Raw genomic sequence first — 24,232 nt, 5'->3', positions numbered from 1 at the left:
TATACCTGATGTAAATGACGAGTAGTTGGGTGCTGACGAGTTGATGGGTGCAGCACAGCAACATGGCACAAGTATACGTATGTAACAAACCTGCACGTTATGCACATGTACCCTAGAACTTAAAGTATAATAATTTAAAAAAAAAAAAAAAAAGCCCTCCCCAGAACTGTCCAAAACCCACAGGCACAGTCCAGCCCATTGCCAGACGAGGAGCCTAAGACCTGACTCCAGGGACTCAGGGACAGGAATGGCCATGCCTCAGGGGTCCAGCTTATTCACTGCAGTAACTACAGGCAAGCACCTGGTCCCAGGTGGGCTTGAGGGAGATCGACGTTGCCTCCTTAGGCCACTGGGCACAGGCTGCACCACCACCACTGGTGTGATGCCAGGTGTGGTGCTGAGATCAGCAGGTGGCCCGCTGCATGGGGCCCTTTGAGGCCCATGGAGGGCTGTGGGAGGCCAGTGCAGGTCCAGAGGCACAACCATCTTCCCCAGTCCATGTCCAGAGGCGTCTGCAGACATGGCCCCCAGCCCTCGGTCCTCATCTGCTGGGCCAGCTCATCCCATCATGCAGAGGGGTCAAGTGACTTGTAAGCCCAGCATGAGCAGGAAGTGAATAGGCCCTCGGGCAGGTCTGAGTCCAGGCAGCCATGAGCTCCCAGGCCCAGAGCATCTAGAGCTGAAGGGAGCTCCTTAGCGCTCCCCCTCACCCCGCCGCCAGCCCAACACACACAGTGATGGCCGAGGGCCTGAATGCTGCTGGGGAGTCTGGGCAGACCCCAGCTTCAAAACTCATGCAAATTCACCACTCCACTCCATAATACATCTGAATGCATTTTAATATAAAAATAACAGCTTTCCCCCAATTCTTGCTCTAGGAAAATGTGCTACGCTCACCTTCCCTCTACCCCTGTCCCATCAGGCTCAGAGCCAAGGCCGTAGGGCTGCTGAATACACATGTGAGGGGGCTGAGGGGAAGATCACAGTACCAGGAGGGCAGGCAGGGCACTGCCAGGCTGGCCAGTGGAGGGGTGGGGGTGTCGGTCCCACCAGGGGCTGGCTTGGTTGCTGGTGCCCTGAGTCCTTCTCTGCCCGCCTGGGTGTTGCCTTCACTGATGGAGGTAGGCATCCAGCCAGATGTCACCAGACTTCTTCAGGGATCTGGGAGGTGGGGGTGGCAGTGGCGGTGGGTGTTAGGATCTCAGTTGCAAGATCGTAACACCCCTGTATCCCCCATGATAAGTGTGAGCGGAGATATCCCCATTCCCTGTGGGTTCCCTTCCCTGGGGGCAGGCAGGGATGTGGGCCCGGAGGGTGGGTTGGGAGAACAGCTGAATGCTCATTCTCTGGAATGGAATCTAGACTGGGGAGAGGGGTGTGGGGTAGGGGAGCTGGAGGGCAGCCAAAGCCAAGTCCAGGCATGAGCCTGGGTGGGCCTGTCCCTCCTGCATCGAGTTCTCCATTGCCTCCTCCTGCTGGGCACTGCAACCCAGGGACAGAGAGGATGTGGAACCTGCCCACCCCATCTTGGGCCTGATATTAGGCGGTGGAGCCAGAAATGTCAACAACCTGCTAGGAAGCCCTGTGCCAGGCGCTCTAAAGGGCTGTGCCAAATGGCAGGGGCTCACAGCATCAGGCTGGGAGGGATCATGAAGGAGAAGTGGGCGTCTGAATCCCAGCATAGGAAGGAAGGGCACCCAAGGAAGGGGAACAGCGTGTGCAAAGACCTGGAATCTGGCCTCTGTTCCCCACCTCCAAGGTGACCGCAAGGGCTGAGCCCCATCACCCCTCGCCTGCATGGCTGCAGTGTCCTTTGCTCTACTTTTCCACTTCGACTCCCGCCCATCAGTCATTCCCAGTAGGGGCAGCTTTCCAAGATGCAAGCCGGGCGTGTCCCTTCCCCGAGCGCCTGCATGCCCGCCTCGGTTATCCATGCCATGAGCTTGGCATTCGGGGCCAAGCGCTTTCTGCTTTCTGCCTAAACGTCCCTCGTCGCGGCCTCTCCCCTCCTCCCTGTCCCTGCTCACAGGTCAGCCTGTCAATACCGCCCACCCTGCCACATTATTAAAAACGGCAGCCCCTGCCTGGCCGCCCCCTCCCCTCCCCTGTCTCCACCCTGAGGGGCTCTTCATTGTTCTTTTGCCCATCTCCTGTAATGTACTTATTTGTTATTTTAACTGCTTGCCTTTTCCTCTGCTAGAAGGAACATCAGCTCCAAGAGGGCAGGAAGCTCCCTGGAGCCTGTTTTGCTCCGATTGTAGGAAAACAGCCTGTCGAATGGCAAGGGCAATGCCATCTTCAAGCAAATCTGATAACCGATGCTTGACCCCGAATGCCAAGCTCATGGCATGGATAACCTCCTGTAGACGCTTGTCTCCAGTGATCACCAGGTTCATAAGAACCACCTGCATGGGGCTCACCCTAAAAGCTTGCTATACAGAGGGTTCTTTTTGGAGGGCATGTGAGGGGAGGTACCAACTCTTGGCTGCCTGAGATACGGTTTTTTGTTTGTTTTTGACAGTCTTGCTCTGTCGCCCAGGCTGGAGCGCAGTGGCGTAATCTCAGTTCATAAACAACCTCTGCCTTGCGGGTTCAAATGATTCTCCTCCCTCAGCCTCCCAGGTAGCTGGGATTAAAGGTGCCCGCCACCACACCCAGCTAATTTTTGTATTTTTTTTAGTAGAGACAGGGTTTCACCACGTTGGCCAGGCTGGTCTCAAACTCCTGACCTCAAGTGATCCGCCCACCTAAGCCTCCCCAAGTACTGGAATTACAGGCATGAGCCACCGCGCCCGGCCCTGAGACATGGCTTCTGTTTATAAATCCCTATTAAGTGTTTCTTTCTGAGAAACTGGATCTGTTAGCTTCTTTCCCTCAGCCTTTGGAGGCAGGTTTGCAGAGACCTGCTCACCGCAGGCGCTGCTGTGTTTGTGAGTCTGCAGCAGGTGCTCCAGAAATTCTCGCTGTGTGCATGAAGGCTGGGGAAGGGAGGAAGGGCATGGGACACGGACAGAAAGGCTCAGGGGCCCCGGGGGCTCAGCAGGAGGCTGACCTGGACAAGGGCAGGCATAGGCCCTGGGGAAGCCACCCAAGCAGAGGAGCCAGGCTGCGGCCTCACCTGACGATGTCCACCAGCGCAGTGAGGAAGGGCTTCACTTCGTAGCTGAGGCCGTGCTTGGCACACAGTGACTTGACCAGTGGGGCCACCCGGCTGTAGTTGTGTCTCGGCATCCTGGGGAAGAGGCTGGGGGTGGGGAGCGTGTGCTGGCACCTGAAGTGGGAGGCTTCCAGAGACAGGCCCCACCCACGGGTCCCCTCCCAGGACCCCTCCCAGGACCCACTCCCCACCTCCCACTGGCCTCCAGCACCCACACTCACTGGTGCTCGATCTGGAAGTTGAGGTGCCCGCTGAACCAGTTGGTGAAAAGTGAGGGCTCCACGTTGCAGGTGGCTGCCAGCTGCCGGAAGCCGGCGGGGCACAGGTGAGAAAGCTGCTGCAGATCCCTGACCCCGCCATCCCCCACCTGGCGGCCCCGTCAGGGCCTCATCCCTCCTTTGCCAGTTGGCTCCTAGCGGGGATCCCCCACCCCACCCAGGATGGGCCCCACCCAGCCCCACCCCTGCTGCCCACCTGAGAGCTGGCCCAGTCCCGGTGCTTCTCATGGCCGATCTCCTTGGGGATGTGGTTCATCTGTGTGATCCACACGAACCAGTGGCTCTCCAGGACCCTGTGGGGAGGCTCGGGCACTGCCCTAGGTCCAGCTCACCACTTAGGCACCCTGAGTGGAGGCTGGAGGGCAGCTGTCTCCAAGTGGCCTCGACTTCCTTATCTGTACAATAGGAGTGTGGTCACCGCCCCCTTGCCAGTGTTTAAAGAATCTGAATGAAGCAGTGTCCACTGTGAGGCTGAGCCCAGAGCAGCTCTGACCCCCACGGGGCCACTTACAAGCCAGGCCACGCTCCCTAAACCCACTGACCCTGGGCTCCTGTCACGCTTGTGTTCACGTGATTCCGCCAGCAAGCCAGGGAGGTAGTGCCACTGGCCCCATTCTGCAGACCGGGAAAGGGGAGCTCTGGTTGGGGGGTGCAGTGGGGTCACCTGTTGCCTGTGTGTGACCTCGCCACCCCCTGCCATACCTGACAGCAACAAAGAAGAGCAGCACCCCAGGGACACCGTAGAAGGGGAGGTAGGATAAGAAGAAGCGGGCATAGAAGCTGGCGGCCCAGAGCAAATCCTGCAGAGGAGGGCAGAGGCAATACCGAGAGGTCTCCAGGCGCCCCGAGGTCTGGACGCCTGGTGGGTGGGAGGAGGACCTCAGCATCCAACCCTCCTGCCTGATTTGCCTCAGAGCCCAGGACAGGCCACCACCCCCTCTGGTTTTCTCAGTTGAGTAAAGGAACAGGGTCCTTGCCCTGTCAGCTCACGAGGCTGACTTTAGCGACAAAGGTGCCATGCAGGGTGTGTTGGGGAAGACCCTGCCAGGAACACAGATGCCTGGCAGAGTCGGCCCAGCAATTCCTCCTGGGAAGACACCCTCACCGAGAGAGACCCACACACCCCCCACTCCTCAACCCCCACACACATGTACGGTGACGGGCACACTCGCTCTCCTGCTGCGCGCACACATGTGAGCCCCACTGTTGCACGCACATGTGCACCCTGTTTGCCTTCATGGGCAGGTACTGTCCCCCGAGGCACCACCTCCTGCCACGGCAGCCGTATGCCCGGGGTCCTGGGCAACCCCACTCACCGCCCACTGCATGCACACCAGCATGTACGCCAGATTTTCCACTTCAAAGTTCACCAGGGTGAGCAGCGGCGGGCCGACTGCAGGAAGAGGCACGAGAGCGCTCAGGAGTGGGGCTGGACTGCCCAGGTGGGTGGGCCGCAGAGTGAGGGGCTCTGTTACTCCAGGAATGTCCCTGGGATGTTGGTGCTGGTCACGTCCAGCTAGAATGACCCCTATCACTCCCGACCCTGTGTCTAAGCCTCCTCAGGCTGCCCTTACCCCACCACCTCCCACCACCCTTCACCGCAGGTCAGGGCCAGCCTTGAGTCCTCGCTCTGTCCACCCCAACAACTGCCCAAAGATTCTAGGGCTCCAGACCACTCTAGTGTGAGGGCAGGAAGAAATTCTACGTGGGGCTTGGGGAGGCTCCCAGCAGGGCTGTAATGGCCCATGACTGCAAGGTGTCCCAGGCAAGAGAGACAGCTGGGGCAAAGGCATGGTGCTGGGAGAGTGTACAGGCTGCAGAGGCTGGGAGGGTGCCATGACAAGGGAGACTTGACAGGCATGCCCCTGCCCCAGGAAGTGGCGGGGAGTGGTCCAGGACAGCAGGGAGGACAGTGCAGGCCCAAGCACTCCCCCATACCAGAAGGACAGATGGACACTCACTCAGGAAGAAGTACAGATGCTGCTGGTTGTAGGGTAGGTATCTGCGTTTCTTCTTGCCATACTGTGGAGACAGGCAGTGGCTGGAGACAGCAGCTCTCCAGGCCACCTCCTTCTCCTGGGCAAGGTCACGGGGCTGGCTGGGGCCAAGGGTCAAAGGCAATTCTAGATTCTAACAACTGGGCTGGTCGTCCCCAGCAGCTACGGCAGGTGGGAAGGAAAGACGTGGGGGCAGGGGTTGGTTCAGCCAGAGTGGAGGCTAGATCAGGGGCTAGGTCAGGGGCAGAGTGGAGACCCAGTGCATCAGTTCCCCCTCAGCTGCAGGCCCAGCCAGAGGGTGTCCACGTCCCTCCCCACCCACCTCGACAGATGACTCCCCCAGTAGGAAGACGGGCGCCACCGTCACATCTGGGTCTTTGTGGAAGATGTTGGGCTTGGCGTGGTGCTGGAAGTGGCGGAAGTTCCACCAGTGGGCAGAGAAGCCCTGTGGAGGAGGAGGGGGCTCTCAGGAGCAGGCTGTGCCCCCCACTCTGTGCCCACACACTTGGGCAGACCCAGCGCCACTCAGCACCTGGCTGCCCACCCACCCCACCCTCACCTTTAGCTGCCCCATCACGAACTTCTGGGCCACATGGTTCCACCGGGACTTCTTGAAGATGGAGGCATGGCCCAGATCATGTTGCAGACACCAGGACTGAGCCTGGGGAGAGAGGCAGGGTCAGAAGCTGTTGGGAAGGACGGAGCCCGCCAGGGCCTGGGGCCCCAGCGAATCCTTTCAGCTTGCAGGGTACCCCTGTGCTAATGCTCCATTTCAAGATCCTTGTGGGCCAGTGTTCTCTTTTTACAGGTGAGAACTGAGTCCCAGGGAAGTGGAGGGGGCTTGTAAGTGTCACGAAGCTGCAGGGCAGCAGCCTGTGGCTCAGTGGCCCTGTGCTTGATCAGGATTTGTTAAAGAAGGAACTTCTCGGCTCATCTGGAACGCAGCTTGACCCACAGACATGCGTGATGGGCCTTCAGGCTGTTCACTCATTCATCTGTTTATTCATCCATTCATCCTTTCATAGGTTCATTCGTTCATTTAGCAAATATGTTCACAATGCCCGCGTGCATGGGGGCCCACGTCTGTTGGGCAGTTAGGGTGGCTGCAACACAGAGCCGGGGTCACCTGGGAGATGGCCAGGATGAAGGCGGCCAGGGCACTGGGCACCCAGCCAGGACCCAGGAGGTAGATGAGGAGCCAGGCCAGCACCTCCATGGCCAGGATGTGGCCCAGTAGGAAAGCAAAGAAGGTGGGACTGGCATCAAACAGCTTCATGTCCTCGGCTGCCTGGTGCAGGGCTCGGAAGTCCTCGACCAGCTGTGCCTGCCATAGCAGAAGGGCCGATCAGCCAAGGAAGAAATTCCTCCCCACCCCCATTCTCCTGGAGCCCCAGTCACTCCTCCCAGCACCAGGCCCAAGGGGTGTAGGCAAAGGGGAATGAAGTGTCGAGAGTACCCAGCCCGGGGTGTGAGCTGGAGCACTGGCTGGTGGCGAAGCCTCCTCTCCCTCCCAGAAGGTATGGGGCGGGTAAGACGCTAGAGCCAGGAGAGAAACCAGCTCATTAAAATCCTCCTTGTAGATGGGGATGCTAGGTGACAAGAGGGAGGGAGCTTGCCTCGGGATCCAAATGAGTGCCTGGCTAAACCAGATCTGAAGCCCTGGACTTCTCAGGGCATCCCTACAGCTTCACTTTCAACTGCCTGCCCCCTGGGAGGGGAGGGGAGGCCCAGCCCTGACCCTGCATCCCCTTGGGCGAATGCCGAGGGAGCTGCTCCTGGCCATATGACAATATCTCCCAGCCCTCCAGCCATCCCCCTCCCTCAGGGGCTGAGGCTCCCCTAGGGCCCTGCTCACATTCAGGGGTCCATCCTGGCTGGGTTCCTCTGGTGCCAGCTCTCCAATCAACAGGGGCTGTAGGAACTTGCGCACGAAATTGAGATCTTGATGGAAGGCACGGAAGGCATCCTGAAGGAGAGCAGACAGTCAGGCAGACAGACAGACACAGCTGAGTAGCACAGTAGCAGCCAGCAGAGACGGGCGGAAGGACCATGGATGGATGGGCAGAGCAGATGACAGGTGGACAGAAAGTCAGCCGGCTGATGAATAGTCAAAGACATGGGACCAAGTGGGTCCGCCTTGCCCATGGGCCCTCCCTGGTCCTCCCAGGGCCCCAGGTTGTCCTGCTTTTCACCCATTGCCTGCTGTGCTCCATCCGCTTTACCCAGCACAAGGGCCCCTCTCTGAACATGGTCAAACATCTACAGCTCTGGATTTACAGAAAGACCTCCGTGGAAGACTCCGATTTCTTGAACCACGAAGAAAGGTTCTACTTTTCTAAAAAGCTTTCTGTAAGTCATACATGTTTCCACTGCATGTAGAATAAGATCTCGGTCACAAACATTTGATTCACCCCGTTTTTACAAACATAAGCAGTGGGTGAAGGGTACGTGGGAAAACTTGGAACTGAGGATCACTGGGTCATGGGGTGGGGGGATCAGTCAAGAGCCACACACATTGAGTCCTTGGGGGTTTGCAAGGAAGACACTTGAACAGTTAAACTCATTTGACTTACAAAGCAGGAAGCAGGAGTAGAAAATATAATTTTTTTTTTTTTTTGAGACAGAGTCTTGCTCTGTTGCCCAGGCTGGCGTGCAATGGCACGATCTCAGTTCACTGCATCCTCTACCTCCTGGGTTCAAGTGATTCTCCTGTCTCAGCCTTCCAAGTAGCTGGTCTCAAACTCCTGACCCCAGGTGGCCAAGCTGGTCTTTAATTCCTGACCTCAGGTGATCTGCCCGCCTTTGCCTCCCAAAGTGCTGGAATTATAGGCGTGAGCCGCCGTGCCCAGCCTAATTTTTTTAAGTAAATAAAATGGGCCAGGCATGGTGGTTCACATCTGTAATCCCAGCACTGTAAGAGGCTGAGGCACAAGAATTACTTAAGGCTAGGAGTTCAAGACCCACTCGGGCCACATAGTAAGACCTTGTCTCTGTTTTTACAAAAAAGAAAAAATAATAAATAAAATGAATAATCTAACATTCTTGCAATTCTGTGTAATAGCTGGAATGGGGGTGGAATACAATGCAGGAGAAGGAAGAAAGAGTAAAGAAAGAGGGTGAGAGGAAAAGACAGACCAGGAGAAAGATAACAGCCAGGGAAAGAGACCAGCCAGGAAGTGGCCCCAGAAGTACTACAGCAAGCTTGAACTTCACACCTGGGCTCCCGTAGCCCTCTGGGTCTGCCAGTGGTCTTGGTATGGTAATCGGCTCACTAATTGCTCACAGCTCTTGGACTGATGATTTTCCTTGTACTTTCAGAGTCTCTCTCTGAATGGGCTAGCCAGAGCCATACAGCAGCCTCGACTATAGAACCAGCAGCTGGGTGGTGTTGTCTCCACGGGTCTGGAGAAGGGAGGCCTCCCGGTTGCTAAAGGAAACACCTTTGCAGAAAGCTGACTGAGGACAGGGGCCTCCTATTGTCCCCTTGCTAATGAGCCTACCAGCTGGTGTAGGTTAAAACGGAAGTGACAGCTGGGCCCTGAAGTCACTGCCAGGACATTCTCCTACAACCCTGGGGGAAGAAAGCACTTCAGGTCCCTCCAGCACCCACTAAGAGGTAACACCGACATGATCTGCTGGGGGTCCCCTTGCCTGCTTTTAGAGGCCCAGGGCAGCATGCGGACTGGGGGGCTGGTAGGGTGCCCCTTCTAGAATAACCTGGGCTGACTTGGCTCCTTCATCACAGAGAAGGGGCTGTATAAGTGCAGATCTCACCCCCTCTGGACATGAATCCTGAAACAGGGGCAGCAAAACTCGTAGAAAAAGGGGCAGAGGGAAGGCTGCGGGGTCCCCAGGAAGCTGTCTGGGCCCCCAGCTACCTGTGGAGGGAAGCTGGGAGGGAAGAAGACTCTTGGGGTTCTGCTGACCCCACTGGGTGACTTTTTTTTTTTTTTTTTGAGACAGGGTCTTGCTGTATCGCCCAGGCTAGAGTGCAGTGGTGCAATCACGGCTCACTGCAGCCTCAACCTCCTGGGCTCAGGTGATCCTCCCACCTCAGCCTCTCCCGTAGTTGTTGGTACAGGTGCGTACCACCGGGGCCAGCTAATTTTTAATTATTTTGTAGAGATGAGGTTTGCCATGTTGCCCACCTGGTCTTAAACTCCTGGGCTCAAGCAATCCACCCCACCTCAGCCTCCCAAAGTGTTGGAATTACAGGAATGAACCACCACGCCCAGCCCACAAAAACACTGAAAAATTTATTTGAGACAGGGCCTCGCTCTGTCACCAGGCTGGAGTGCAGTGGCGCAATCACAGCTCACTGCAGCATTGAAATCCTGGTCGTAAGTGATCCTCCCACCTCAGCCTCCCCAGCAGCTGGGACTACAGGCACATGCCACCGTGTCTCATTAACTTTTGAGTTTTTTTTAATAGAGTCAGGATCTCACTATGTTGCACAGGTATGTCTTAAACACCCGACTTCAAGCGATCCCCCCCATCTCAGCTTCCCAAAGTGCTGAGATTACAGGTGTGAGCCACACCTAGCCTCTAATTTTTAAATTTATTTTTTATTTTTTGAGACAGAGTCTTGCTCTGTCGCCCAGACTGGGGGGCAGTGGCGTGATCTCAGCTTACTGTAACCTCTGCCTCCCAGGTTCAAGAGATTCTTGTGCCTTAGCCTACTGAGTAGGTGGGATTACAGGTACAAACCACCACACCAGGCTAATTTTTATATATTTTGTAGAGTCGGGGTTTCACCATATTGCCCAGGCTGGTGTTGAACTCCTGAGCTCAAGCAATCCTCCTGCCTTGGCCTCCTAAAGTGTTGGGATTACAGGCGTAAGCCACCACACCCAGCCAATTTTTAAACAATTGTAGTAAAATATACATGAAATTCACCATTGTAAGCATGCTTAGGTGTACAGCTCAGTGGTATTAAGTGCATGCACAGTGTTACCCAACCATCACCATCATCCCGCTCCAGAACCTTTTCACCTTCCACAACTGAAACTCGGTCCCCATTAAATACTAATTCTCCATTCTCTCCTCCCGCTGCCCCTGGCAACCACCACGCTACCTTCTGTCCATACAGATCTGCCTCCTCCAGGAACCTCATCTGGGAGAAATCACGTTTGTCCCTTTGCCTCTGGCTTGTTTCACTCAGCACAGTGTCCTTACGGTCCATCCATGTTGCAGCACATGCCAGGATGTCCTATCTTTTTCAGGCTGAGCTGGCGTGATGCCGGGTCTCTCTCTCTCCTTTGCGACTCCCCAGATGCACACACACATGCAGACACACCCACCAGCCCACCCCAGCTGGCATCACTCAGAAACATGCCCACAATCACGGCCCACATGAACACTCAGCCAAACACAGCCTTGCACACAAGGTACGCAAAGATGCAGCCGGCACGCACAGACGCACCTGGTACAACATGCTAGCTGTGGCTGCGGCCCCAGAATCTCCTCCCTCCCAGCCCTTCCCTCTCTCATCCCGTGTCAGTTCTGGGGGACACCTTCTTGAGCTGAGGATCTTGGGTCCAAACTGGTCTTCTCGCCTCCTTTCCCGTTGGTCCTGATTCACCCAGGCCAGCCCTGTCGAGGCACTGACGGGGAGGACAGAGCCAAGCCCACCCAAGGGTCTTCAAGCCAGATCTATCCCTTGCAATGATAAGGGGAGGTATGATTCCCCTCAAGGCTGTGTCAGAGAACCCCAAAGCCATTGACAGGGCTCCAGTTGGGGGAGGGACAGGTGGGGCTGTGACAGTTCCCTGAGAAGCAGGCTGGGCTCTCAGGGCTGGGTGGGCACCCCAGGGCTGTGCTTCTCATGCTGTCAGGGAGTGCGAGTAGGGCAGGGGCCTGGACTCAGGCTGAAACCTGACAGACCAGCAAACAGCCTTTTCTGGAACTGGCTGAGGTCATGTGACCTGGTCCTCTCTGGGCCTCTCCTTAAGGATGGGTGGGGGGGCCACACAGAAACTAAGACTCAGAGAGGTTAAGCTACTTCTTCAAGGTCACACAGTTCCATTTGACTGAGGTTAGATCACAGCCCAGGTCTCTTCTCACTCATAAGTGGGAGCTGAACAATGAGAACACATGGACACAGGGAGGGGCAAATCACACACCGGGGCCTGTTGGGGGGGTGAGGGACAAGGGAAGGGAGAACATTAGGACAAATGCCTAATGCATGTGGAGCTTAAAACCTAGATGAGGGGTTGACAGGTGCAGCCAACCACCATGGCACATGTATACCTATGTAACAGACCTGCACATTCTGCACATGTATCCCAGAACTTAAAGTGAAAAAAATGAAAAACTGTGCTTGTGGCCACTCCTGGACCAGAGGGGAGGCAGCAGTTTTCCTAGGTGGGGTGCGGGGGTCCTTGCCATGAGGCCAGTCACTATCTCAAGAAGCCAAGGGCCAGCTGCTGGGAGCGTGGGCTGCGGGGGCAGGAGGGTGGTTGGTTCTTGGGCCTCATCAATGGAGCCTCAGGGAACTGTGGGAGGTCCCACCCTCACCCACCCTAAGTGCACCCAGGGGTATGTGCACCAAGCCCTGTCCCCCCAACCCCCACACACACCCAAGTGAGGGGAAAGCGGTACTTGAGGTCTTTCACTGGGTACCGAAGCAGAGGTGGGTGAAAGCGCTGGAATCAACACGGCACCCCTAAACACAAACTTCTGGCAGCGACCGGCTCTGTTCACAGTGGCATCCTCAGAGGCCGGCACAGAGCAGCTGCTCAACAGCAGGTATGAACAAGTAAACAAGAGCCAACCCTCCACAGCCCCCAGCAGGGGCACGAACCATTTTGCTGGTGAGGAAATGAAGGCTCAGCGGGAAGGGACATCTGCCCCGGTCACAGTTAGTAGTGGCAGAGCTGGGATTCGAACCCAGGCCTATCTTCTGTGATGTTCATGCTCCTTCAGGACACAGGGACAACTCGGCCTGGCCTTGGTCCCTGGAAGCCTAGAGTGGCTCAGTTGGTCCCAAGAGCTCATGCCCTGCCCCAGCCCCACCATGAAGCCCACACAGCAGCTGGTAAGGGGAGGGATCCCAGAGCCAGCCTGCCCAGGATGGAATCTGAGCTGCTACCCAGGAGCTAGGGAGCCCCAGTCAAGACCACACCCCTCTCTCATCAGTATTTCTCATCAGTAAACTGAGAACCACAAATCCCCATCTCACAAGGCTGCTGGGAGGATGGAGTCGGTGGCATTAAAGCACTTAGAAGGGGCCTGGTGGTTGGCAAGAGCTCCATAGCCCAGCTCTTTCCTAGCCCTGCAGCCCTGATGCGCCTCGTCCTGAGAGTCCACTTAGAGGTAAGTGCCTGCAGGAGGGGCCTGTAGGTGTCGGGGAAGAGAGTGGAGAAGCTGCTTCTCTGCCTGCCTGTTAAGTCCTGGCCAAGCCTGAGGCTGGGATAGAGCAGGGGCTGGGAGCCTCCTTCCACCCCAGAGACACAGCAGGGCAGGGAGGGATTTTTGGTCACCTCCCTAGAAGAATCCAGAATGTTCCAGATCAGTCAGGAAGGGGGTGAAGCAGGGAGTGTGGCAGGGCTGCTGAGGGCTCAGGTGGTCGGGGTCTGTCCTCGCTGCCTTCTCATGCCTTTGTAGGAGGTTGGGGTGACAGGGCTATGCCTCAAAGGACACCCCCAGGACATTCCTGCCTCTCTCCTCTCCCAGGTGGGTGGGTAGAGCAGGAGCATGCCCAGCACACCATGCTCCATAAGCACTATCAATATCCCATTTTACAGATGAGGAAACTGAGGCCCAAAAAGGGCCAAAAGAAACAGCTCTAAACATGGGACATCCAAATTTGGCCTGTGTAGCGGAGCCCAACTCGAAAGCAGACGTCCCCAAGAAGCCATCCCTGTCCCCCAGCACCCCTCAATGTCCTGGCGAAGGGTGGGCATATATGTGAAGTCTTTTGCAGCCAGGATGTTTGGCCTCACAGGTGTCCCTGACCCCACAGTAGCCCCAAAGCAGCTATACCCTCTGGCTCCTGGTCCTCTCTCCACCACTGACCTCTGGCTCCACTACTGGAGCCTGGCTGTTTCATCAGAAACCCGCAGGAAGAGACCAAGAGGGACGCCCAGGGGCAGTATCCTGCTGACGCCAACTCTTCCACAAGGAAGGGGCAGGGCACTGCAACTCCTCTGGGGAAGGGGCCTGGGTGGGCGGTGGCCTTGCAGAAAATGCCTGCAAGAGGCCCAGAGCAGTCCCACTTCATGGGAGTGGCCATTAGGGGACTTTCAAGGCAGTCAGTATGGTAGGAGGGAGTGGAGTGGCTCTGGAGCCACCCCCCCCAACTCCCGTGTCCTCAAATCTGCCCGGTCCTAGTCCTGTCCCTCCCCAGCTCCCACCCAGACACAAACCCTACCCTCATGGCCCAAGTACGAAGGGTCCTTCAAGGGTCCCAAGAAGGTTCCATTATACCACCCAGTTTCAAACTCTTTCTCATCTACAAAATGGGTTAACAATAGGACTTACCTCATAAAGTTGTTAGGCGAATTCAATCAGTTACCACATCTAAACCCCTCAGAACAGTGCCTAGTCAATAACTGTTGGCTGCAATTACTATGATGCAGCCTCCGGCGCAGCACTGGCCACTACCTCCTCCAGCTCAGGCCAGGCTCAGAGGACCGCCTAGAAGGAGGGCCTGAAGGCAGAGGGCTCAGGGGTCTGCTGGAACTTGGATTTTCCCAGTTAGGGCTTCAGCCGAAAGGGCACCAGGGGCTGCTGGGAAACCCGTCTGCCCTGAGGAGCTGTGGGCAATGCGTTCACCACACCCATGAATACAGCTTTGTTGCCCATGGTAACCAGGCACCCAGGCCCAGCACCACCCTCACAGTGTGCCCAGGACACAAGCATTCTCATCCTCATCACACTAATGGGGAAACTGAGAAACAGAAGTGAAAGGATGTGTCCAAGATCATAGAGCGAGGCCAGGCTGGCTCCCTCTCTAAAGACAACATGCAGCTAAATCTAATGTCTAATGGCTCGCACTGGACCAGTGTGCCTGTGTCCACAGCCTCTCCTGCTCTCTGCCCTGGCCACACTCTACCTCTTCTAAGTGGTCTCCCCTGGGGGAGGGCAGGTCTCCATCCTCCCTTCTCTTGCCCTTCTGGAAGGCTCTGCCTTCGCTCTCTCCATTAAGGATCCTTTTAAATGTCCATCAGACTCCCCAGGCTTCCCTGCTCTGCTCTCTGAGGCTCCCCATCCTCTTTAGAATAAAGCCAAAGTCCTTCCGAGGACACAAACATCCAGCATGAGCCAGCCCGGCTGCCTCTAGACCTCACTGCCAGGCTCTCTCTCCACTGCTCTCTGCTGCAGCCACACTGTATTCCTGGAACACAGGACACACGGTCCCACTTCTGAGCCTTTGCTCTAGCTGATCCCTCTGCTGTGAACTCATTCCCTGTAGAAGTTTTGCTCACAGCTACATCTTCAGAGGTGAGAACCGTACGTGACACAGAGAAGATGCTCACTGATGGATTTAATGAGTCAATCATTGAAGAACGAATGAGTGCTGGAAATAAACAGGCTAGGTGGCAGCATAGCATGCACTTAAGAACATGGCTGTGGATTCAAATCCCGGACCAATCACTGAATTTCAAGCCACTCTGCCTCTCTGAGCCTTTGTTTTCTCATCTGTCAAGTGGCAATAACAACAAATGGCACCTGCCTCATAGGGGCACTTTGAGGATTAAAAGAGACAGTTTCAATAAATCAAGTACTGAATTCAAAACCTGGCACACAGTAGGCGCTCAGCACATGGCCCTTGTATACTTATGGCCAGCAGCGGCTGGGCCTCATCTCCCTGGCTGGCTCCACTAGTATCAGGCTGCCTATGACTCTCAGACAAACCTGGCCAAGGGCCCAGAGTACTCTCCCCAGGGCACCCGGCCTTGTGTCCCAAGATGGTCACAGGCTGACTTCATGGCATAGAAACTCTGGGAATTTCCTGGCAGGAAGGCTTCATTGCCTGGACATGAGAACAGCTGATGGGCAGCCGGGGCTGGTGAGAGGTGACGGCCGGAACACAGCCCTGGCAACTGGCTGCCCCACCTCCACCTGAGGCCACCGCCCAGGATGGGATGCCTGGGGCCTGGGCTCAACTACCCAGGGCACTGGGCTGGCCCAACCCCTGGTCTGCCCTGAGGATTCGTCATGGACAAAGGCTGATTGCTCCGCCCCAGCAACCTCAGTCCCTTTGTCCTGATTGGACCAAGTGTTTCTGGCAACTCTAGTCCAGGCTGTGGGGCCTTGAGGGAGCTAAGAGACAGCCTAAAGTGTTCCCTTCCTACTACAGATAGGACCGAAACCAGCTAAGGACACCCAGGAAAGGGGTAGCCGTGCAGGGCTGTCCCACCATACACTGCAGTTTGCAGGGCACAGTCATACTTAGGGGCCAGCAGCATTTACCGAATACAAACTACTACATGGCAGCCCTGGGCCACGGACTTGAGAAGACATGATCCTGCCCTCAGCCAGCTCACTGTCTGCCCCAGCTCGCCCCACTTTACAGATGAGTAAACTGAGGCACAGAGGCGTGACATGCCTGCTTTGCTTCAGGGTCACTCAGCGCCTCCAACAGCAGAGCTGGGACCCAGCCCCAAGGAGCAGAGAGATATTTTTTGTTTATTTGTTTGTTCGTTTGAGACAGAGTTTCGCTCTTGTTGCCCAAGTGCAATGGCGCGACCTCGGCGCACCGGAACCTCCGTCTCCTGGGTTCAAGGGATTCTCCTGCCTCAGCCTCCCAAAGTGCTGGGATTACAGGCATGCGCCACCATGCCTGGCTGTTGGTCAGGCTGGTCTCAAACTCCCGACCTCAGGTGATCTGCCCACCTCAGCCTCCCAAAGTGCTGGGATTACAGGCGTGAGCCACCGCTCCCGGCCTGAGACGTTTTTAAAACAGATATTCTTGGCTGCGAATCAATGAGAAAACTGTGTGATGGAAGTCTCAGCATCCCAAGCTAAATGTTAAGTCAGTAATTCCACTTGGGAGGAACCCCAGCATGGGCCTGGCATCAGGCAGGAAAGAGTGATGAAATAAAAGCTTTCTATATCCCGGCCGGGCGTGGTGGCTCACGCCTGTAATCCCAGCACTTTGGGAGGCGGAGGTGGGTGGATCACGAGGTCAGGAGTTCAAGACCAGCTTGGCCAACATGGTGAAACCCCATCTCTACTAAAAATACAATACGCCAGACATGGTGGCACGTGCCCGTAATCCCAGCTACTCAGAGCCTGAGGCAGGAGAATCACTTGAACCTGGGAGGTGGAGGTTGCAGTGAGCCAAGATGGCGCCATTGCACTCCAGTCCGGGTGACAGAGCAAGACTCCTCTCTCTCCAGCGGTTGGTGGGGGGTGCGGGGAGTAAAGTTTTCTGTATCTATACTGTCCTCCAGGTTACAAAAGACCAGAGCAGGCCGGGAGTGGTTGCTCATGCCTTTAATCCCAGAACTTTGGAAGGCTGAGGCAGGAGGAATGCTTGAACCCAGGACTTTGAGTCCAACCTGAGCAACATAGTGAGACTCTGTCTCTATTTTTAAACAAATAATAAATGATAAATAAAACATATTTTTTTAAAACAGACCAGAGCAGGCATCCACAAGACTCCTTGAAGGGAGGCCAGGGCTCAGCCAGGCCAGTGGGGAGAAGCCGTGCCCCTCATCTCGCCATGCCCTGGCAGAAAGGCAGGCACACACCCCCACACTCACGCAGACATGCAAACACCTGCACACTCAAACACTGCCCCTGGGCTGCTTCATCCCACGGCTGTGCTGTCCCCTCGGGCCAGCGTCTGGCCCCTGAGCACCCAGGGATAAGGCTTTCTCTCTTTTTTTTTTTTTTTTTTTTTAGAATTTCAGGAGGATTCTTATTCTCACTCCTCAGCCTCATGGTGTGGAGGGGAAAAGAGGGGCTTTCTTCCTCAAAGAGTCCAGTGAAGATTGTACAATGTGCTGGAGATGGCAATCAGCAGAGAGCAGGTGGCCCTGGCAAGACGGACACCGATAGTCCCAGGACCGGACAGAATCTCCTCTGCTGCCCAAAGCGCCAGCATTCAGAATTCATGTCTCGGGTCTTGAAGACCTTCCTGATACTCAGTGTGGCCAACCTAGGAATTTGGATGGTCAGGACAGGGCATCGTGGCCCCAACCCCTATTATCCAGGTGGGGAACTGAGGAAAAGGGGCTGGTCCGGCTGCTCCACCACCGGACTCCAGCCAGACAGTACCCTGGGACCAGGCTACATCCCTCCCTGTCTAGACAGGGGCTGGGGTTGGGAAGTTGGGGTCCCCAGGGGCCAGCCTGTTCCTGGGGTGACTGTGCTTCCCGGAGAGGCCCACCCAGCCTGGCTGGCAAAGCCCTCCCACGTGCAGCTGCTAGCCCGAAGAGGTGAGTCACTGTCCCTGAGCCCTTTACAGAAGCTCTTGGGAAAGCCACAGACCTCAGGCCGGCCCAGCCCCCAGCCTCTAATGGCAGCTCCTTACCGGCCCCTGAGGACCCTGCCCTGCCCCACCCCTAGCACTCAGCAAGCACCCAGCATGGGGACGCAGAACTGAAATAGGGACCTGCGAGCAACAGGGCAGCCCCTCACCGAGGACAGGCTCTGCAGCATGACACACCCACCTCTGAGGCCCCCTCCTCCCCCGCAGACCTGCTCCGTGGACAGCTGCGGGTCCTCCACACAGGGCACTGGCCTCCCTACCCCACATCTGACCCTGGCTAGTCCACCCCAACTCTGGGTCCCGGCGTGGAGGTCAAAGGTCAGCGAGGGGAGGGAGGATGCTAAGGCCCCACAGGTGGAGCGGGACATCACGCCCACGACCGAGCTCCAGGCTCCACCCGCCGGTGGGTGGCTTCCTTACGGCTTCCTTACCGTGGCGTCCTCAGCGCCGTGGTGGCCGATGAGGCGGCTGCCCCCTGGGTGCCGCTGTGCCCAGCGGCTGATGTCGTAGACGCGGCGCTCGATGACCAGCCACTTGTCGCCGGGCTGGTCGTGCGCGCGGATCTGCTCCCAGGAGAAGGTGGGCAGCGGTGCCCCCGGCTGCGCGGATCCCTCCCGTGGACCGGGCTCCCCGACGCCGCCCATGCTGCACGCACGAGTCCTGGGGATCCCAGGCGGTGGCCGAGGTCCGAGCGAGACCCCGAGGGAAGCGAGGAGCGCTCCCGGGGGCCGCCTCCGCCGCCGCCCGCTGCTCCGGCCCCGCCCTGCCGCCGCGGCCGCCGTACGAGCGAGCGTGCGCCTCCCGGCTCGCGGCGCAGGGAACTCCCCGCCTTATAACCGCGCGGACGGCGCCCGCCTCGCCTCGCCTGCCCCCCGCCCCCGGCCAGGCCCCGGCCCCCGAGGCTGGCTGACCCCCCGCGCCCGCTCCAATCCAGGCGCGGGGCCTCGGCCTCCATTGGCCGCCCGGGAGGGCGGCGTCGAGGCGGCCCGCCCCGCCCGGGAGGACGGTGGCCGCCACCCAGCCCTGCCCCAGGGCACCGTCCCGCCCCCTTTCCCCGGGCTGCGGGCTCCCGAGCTCTCTACTCCGCCCGGAGCGCGGGGCCTGGGGACATAACACGCACCTGTTGGGCGTCCCGCAGCGCCTCCCCGCGCCCTCGGGAACCCGAGGCGGAGTCCGGGTCTGTGAGCTGCGCGGCCTGGGGGGCTTCCAGCAGCGCGTCCTGCAATGTCAAATCCAGTGCGCCCGGAGGGGGGATGCTGTCTCGGGGTGCCTGTGAACAGCCTTCAAACCATGGGCCCCAAAGTCTGCGGGACCCCCACCGCCAATGCAGCTATCGCGGAGCCCTCAGCTGGGGGCGGGTGGCCTCCCCGCCAGCGTCGGCGCTGCAGGGCTGGGAATGCCCAGGGGTGGCCAGGGGGGAGGAAGGGGAGCAGGAGGGCACTGGCGGGTGGAGGTGGGCGCTGCCATCCACGGGCTGAGGACACCTGTGCTTGTTACTGCTTCCCCACGCCTCTGTTTTTTTGTTTTGAGACAGGGGTCTCACTCTGTCGCCCAGGCTGCAGTGTAGTGGCATGATCTCAGCTCACTGCAGCCTCCACATCCTGAGCTCAGGAGATACCCTCACCTCAGCCTCAGGAGTAGCTGGGACCACAGGCGCGCGCCATCATACCCGGCTAATTTTTGGTGTTATTTTATTTTTGTAGAAATGAGGTCTTGTCATGTTGCCCAGGCTGGTCTCGAGCTCCTGGACTCAAGTGACCCTCCTGCCTCGGCCTCCCAAAATGCTGGGATTACAGGCATGAGCCACTGCACCTGAGCCCCACCCCCTTTTTAAATTTACATAAATTCAAGTCCTTTTGAAAGTGTAGGTACCTCCCCTATTGCTTTGGATTTCTTTGTGATAAATATACCTGTTCCTAAAAGTTAAGCGTTCACACCAACAAGGAATTCAAATCAGGCTAAGGTTACTTCCAGAGCACTGGTCGTCAGACTTCCATCAGAACCACCTGAAAGGCTTCCAGCAGAACCACCCCGGGGGTCAATCGGTGGGTCTGGTGTGGAGGCAGAGATTTACATGGCCAGTTCACAGGCGATAGCTGACTGGCTGGTTGGGGAAATGCACTTAGAAAACCCTAAGTATATTTCTCTGATAAGCTAATATTTTGTCTTGGTCTAAAGAGGACCAGTATCCCCAGAAGGGCAGAGGGGGCCTCTGAGGTCTCCCTGGTACCAGGAGCTCCTGCCTTTGCTTGTCAGGACATCCAGCAAGGTGCATGATGTCATCAGGCACCGGGGCTGCCTGGACCCCTCTCCACTGAGGCACCCACTGACCATATCCTGGAACCCCAACCTGGCACATGTGTGTGCGGGTGCAAGAGCATGGCTGGTGGCCCTGGTCCCCGCCATGTTCACACAGCACAGGAATGGAGAAGGCAGACTCTTGGAGGAATGCATCCCCTGCACCAAAATCCAGCCCCATCCACTGGGGGCATGGCCCTGGCCCCACCTTCAGCAGCCCTTAGTGGTCAGAGGCGGCCATCCCAGGGGCTCCTTCTCCGGGGCCAGCCCTGGCCTGGTCTCAGCCCCTGTGTGTGAGGTGGTTGGGGGCTGTGATAGGTTAGAACCTCCACTTTCCCCAGCTGCCCCCAGAAGAGATGGGGAAGATGAAGGAGGGGGCCACAGAATCGTGCAAGAGCTGTGAGTGAGGGCAGGGACCACAGCCCTGTTGGCCAAGTCCTCCTTGAAGGGATCACTGTGGAGGCCAGGCGGAGCTCCTCAGAATGCTCCTCAGGAAAGAGGAGCTGCACACAAAGGGCCAACGCACAGGAAAAGGCGCTCAGCACTGCTAACCATCAGAGAGCTGCAAATGAAACCACAATGAAATACCGCCTCACGCTTGTTAGGAGGGCTCCTGTAAAAAATAAAAAGGCCTCGAATCCCACCATTTTGGGAGGCCGAGGCAGGAGGATTGCTTGAGTGCTGGAGTTCAAGACAAGCCTCGGCAACATAGCAGGAACCCTGTCTTTACTAAATAAATAAATACATAAATGAAAAAATCGGCCGGGCGCGGTGGCTCAAGCCTGTAATCCCAGCACTTTGGGAGGCCGAGACGGGCGGATCACGAGGTCAGGAGATCAAGACCATCCTGCCGACACGGTGAAACCCCGTCTCTACTAAAAAATACAGAAAACTAGCCGGGCGAGGTGGCGGGCGCCTGTAGTCCCAGCTACTCGGGAGGCTGAGGCAGGAGAATGGCGTGAACCTGGGAGGCGGAGCTTGCAGTGAGCTGAGATCCGGCCACTGCACTCCAGCCTGGGCGGCAGAGCGAGACTCCGTCTCAAAAAAAAAAAAAAAAAAAAAAAAAAGAAAAAATCATGCCAGGCATCCCAGCACTTTGGGAGGCCGGGGTGAGCAGATCTCTTGAGCCTAGGAGTTCGAGACTAGCCTGGGCAACGTGACAAAACCCCATTTCTACAAAAAAATACGAAAACTAGCGGGGCATGGTGGTGCATGCATCTGTAGTCCCAGCTACTTAGGAGGCTGAGGTAGGAGGATCGCTTGTGCCCGGGAAGCAGAGGTTGTACTGCACCGAGATCATGCCACTGTACTCCAGCCTGGGCGACAGAGGGAGACCTCGTCTCAAAAAATAAACAAAATCACACATGTTGGCAATGATGCAGAACCTTGTACATGGTTGGTAGGAATGTGAAGTGCTACAGCCAACTATAGAAAAGAGTATGAAAATGCCTTTAAAAAATAAAGATAAAACTACCCTATGATTCAGCAATTCCACTTCTGGGCATATACCCAAAAGAACTGAAAGCAGAGTCTTAAGGAGATATTTGTACATCTATGTTCTTAGCAGCATTATTCACAATGGCCAACAGATAGAGGCAGCACAACTGTCCATCCACAGATGCTGGATAAATAAAATGTGGTCAGGCCAGGCGCGGTGGCTCACGCCTGTAATCCCAGCACTTTGGGAGGCTGAGGCGAGCGGATCATCTGAGGTCACGAGTTTGAGACCAGCCTGGCCAACATGGAGAAACCTCGTCTCTACTAAAAATACAAAAATTAGCCGGGCATGGTGGCACATGCCTGTAATCCCAGCTCCTCAGGAGGCTGAGGCAGGAGAATTGCTTGAACCCAGGAGGTGGAGGTTGCGGTGAGCTGAGATCACGCCACTGCACTCCAGCCTGGGCAACAAGAACGAAACTCCATCTCCAAAAAAATAATAATAATAAATAAATAATAAAAAATAAAACGTGGTCTACGCATACAATGGAATATTATTCAGTCTTAAAAAGGAAGGAAATCCTGTCACATGCTACAACAGATGGGCACTGAGGATATGACGATGTGAAGTGAAAGGAGCCAGTCACGAGAGGACAAATACTGTATCATCCACTTAAATGAGGGCCCTCGTGCAGTGAAATTCATAGAAAGTAGAATGGGGGTTGCCTGGTGTGGGAGGAGGTAGAAATAGAGGGTTGATTAATGGGTATAGAGTCTCAGTTTTGTGAAATGAAAATGTTCTGGAGATATTTCAGAACACTGTAAATGGACTTAGCACTACTGAACTATACACTTAAAAATGGTTAAGGGAAGGCAGGGCACAGTGGCTCACACCTGTAATCCCAGCAATGTGGGAGGCTGAGGCGGGAGGATCACTTGAGGTCAGGAGTTCGAGACCAGCCTGGCCAACATGGTGAAACCCCGTCTTTACTAAAAAAAAAAAAAAAAAAAAAAAAAATTCACACACAAAACATTAGCTGGGCATAGTGGTGCACCTGAAGACCCAGCTACTTGAGAGGCTGAGGCAGGAAAATCGCTTGAACCCAGGAGGCGGAGGTTGCAGTGAGCCGAGATTGCACCACTGCATTCCAGCCTGGGTGACAGAGTGAGACTCCATCTCAAAACAAAACAAAACAAAAAAAACAACAACAACAATAAAAAAAAAAAAAAGAGTTAAGGTAGTACAAGTTACGGGTTTTTTACCATAATAAAATGAAAAGGGCAAGGAGGCTGCGAAAGCCATTTAGTCCTATCTTTCCAACTCACTGGTGAGGAAACTGAAGCCCAGAGAGGAGCGACTTTGCCCAGGTGCACAGCCCCGGCAGGAGTTCCATCAGGACAGGCTTGGCAGACTGGAAAGCATCCTGCAGGAGTGAAGCATACCAGTGCGCAGCTGGTCTCGGCTCCGTGCCTCCATCCTCAGAGGCCAAAGTTGTTGCTAGGTTTGAAGAGGGGGCCAAAGAGGGTTAAAATGTTCACACGTGCCAGGGGTACCCAGAGAGGCCCAAGTGGGTTATCTAGAAAATCCATTCAAAAGGAACAATTCCCTCGTGGTTGATGTCAGCTAACCCTCCCCAGCCACCTCTAAGCACATTGCAGGTGTCTAGGAAAGGGCATCCAGGATGCTGGTTCATACTGTGGGCTCCAGGGCTGGGCTCATGATTCCTATCCCGGGGCCATCATTTCCTCTGTGTCACTTCTGTGTGCCTCATTCTACTCATCTACAAAATGGGAGAATAGTACTTTATAAGGTTGCTGTGAGGATGAAATGAATTAGACCATTTAAAGGCTTTGTGGCTCAAGCCTGTAATCCCAGCACTTTGGGAGGCCGAGACGGGCGGATCACGAGGTCAGGAGATCGAGACCATCCTGGCTAACACGGTGAAACCCCGTCTCTACTAAAAAATACAAAAAACTAGCCGGGCGAGGTGGCGGGCGCCTGTAGTCCCAGCTACTCGGGAGGCTGAGGCAGGAGAATGGCGGGAACCCGGGAGGCGGAGCTTGTAGTGAGCTGAGATCCAGCCACTGCACTCCAGCCTGGGCGACAGAGCGAGACTCCGTCTCAAAAAAAAAAAAATAAATAAATAAATAAAGGCTTTAGAATCATGCCTGGCCCAGTCAGTGCTCAGCTATTAGCTCTCGTTGAGAGATGCTGAGAGTGTGCGTCCATGCTTCAGGCATTTCAGTTCTCTGTTTATGACCCCACCTGGGGTCTGACAGTAGGCTATGCCATTGCAGGGCAGGCAGCGTGGGTCTGGGGTGTGGGACCATCTGCCTGGCTCCCGGAGTGTGGCCTGGTGTCTCCTGTCTTGGGTATGGCTGGGCCAAGAGCACAGAAGCTGGGGGTAGGTTAGACAGCTCCAGGGCCCAGACTTCCAACTTCCTTTGGCCTCCAGCTGACCCAGGACTGACAGAGAGGAAAGAAAGTGACTGCCACTCAAGAGAGGCTGTGGGGATCACAGCAGTGAACACAGCCTCTTGTGCCCTTTTCTGACACCCTCCCCTTTGCCTGCCTGCTTTCCTCTCCTCCATCTGACTGTGCATGTTCTGGTATGTTTTGTGA

General features: G+C 56.1%; 1 protein-coding gene across 2 annotated transcripts; it reads right to left on the bottom strand.

The window, feature by feature from the left end:
* Window positions 1-821: 821 nt before the first annotated feature.
* On the bottom strand, window positions 822-18,732 carry FADS3 (fatty acid desaturase 3). 2 transcript variants are annotated; one of them, XM_025358099.1, is made up of 12 exons: window positions 18,306-18,732; window positions 7,288-7,398; window positions 6,559-6,756; window positions 5,992-6,093; window positions 5,755-5,877; window positions 5,397-5,457; window positions 4,752-4,828; window positions 4,138-4,235; window positions 3,632-3,728; window positions 3,379-3,458; window positions 3,119-3,271; window positions 822-1,161 (listed from the first exon to the last, which is right to left on the bottom strand). In XM_025358099.1, exons 1-12 carry the CDS (start codon window positions 18,516-18,518, stop codon window positions 1,110-1,112), a joined length of 1,365 nt encoding a protein of 454 aa, XP_025213884.1. In that variant the 5' UTR covers window positions 18,519-18,732; the 3' UTR covers window positions 822-1,109. The 2 variants fall into 2 exon arrangements, with proteins under 2 accessions (XP_025213884.1, XP_025213885.1); XM_025358100.1 differs by having other exon boundaries at window positions 3,119-3,244.
* Window positions 18,733-24,232: the final 5,500 nt, after the last annotated feature.

This window comes from Theropithecus gelada, chromosome 14 (genome assembly GCF_003255815.1).
Source record: "Theropithecus gelada isolate Dixy chromosome 14, Tgel_1.0, whole genome shotgun sequence".
Lineage (NCBI taxonomy): Eukaryota > Metazoa > Chordata > Mammalia > Primates > Cercopithecidae > Theropithecus > Theropithecus gelada.
This window is presented reverse-complemented; position numbering and strand designations above follow the sequence as displayed.

What these genes read in the sequence shown, in the direction of transcription:
- FADS3 (XM_025358099.1), bottom strand. Translation starts at nt 18,518, where the DNA reads ATGGGCGGCGTCGGGGAGCCCGGTCCACGGGAGGGATCCGCGCAGCCG. An exon ending in TGGGGGAGTCATCTGTCGAG is followed by an intron (nt 5,458 to 5,754) that starts GTGGGTGGGGAG and finishes CTGTCTCCACAG; the next exon opens with TATGGCAAGAAGAAACGCAG. An exon ending in GGGACTGGGCCAGCTCTCAG is followed by an intron (nt 3,459 to 3,631) that starts GTGGGCAGCAGG and finishes GGCTTCCGGCAG; the next exon opens with CTGGCAGCCACCTGCAACGT.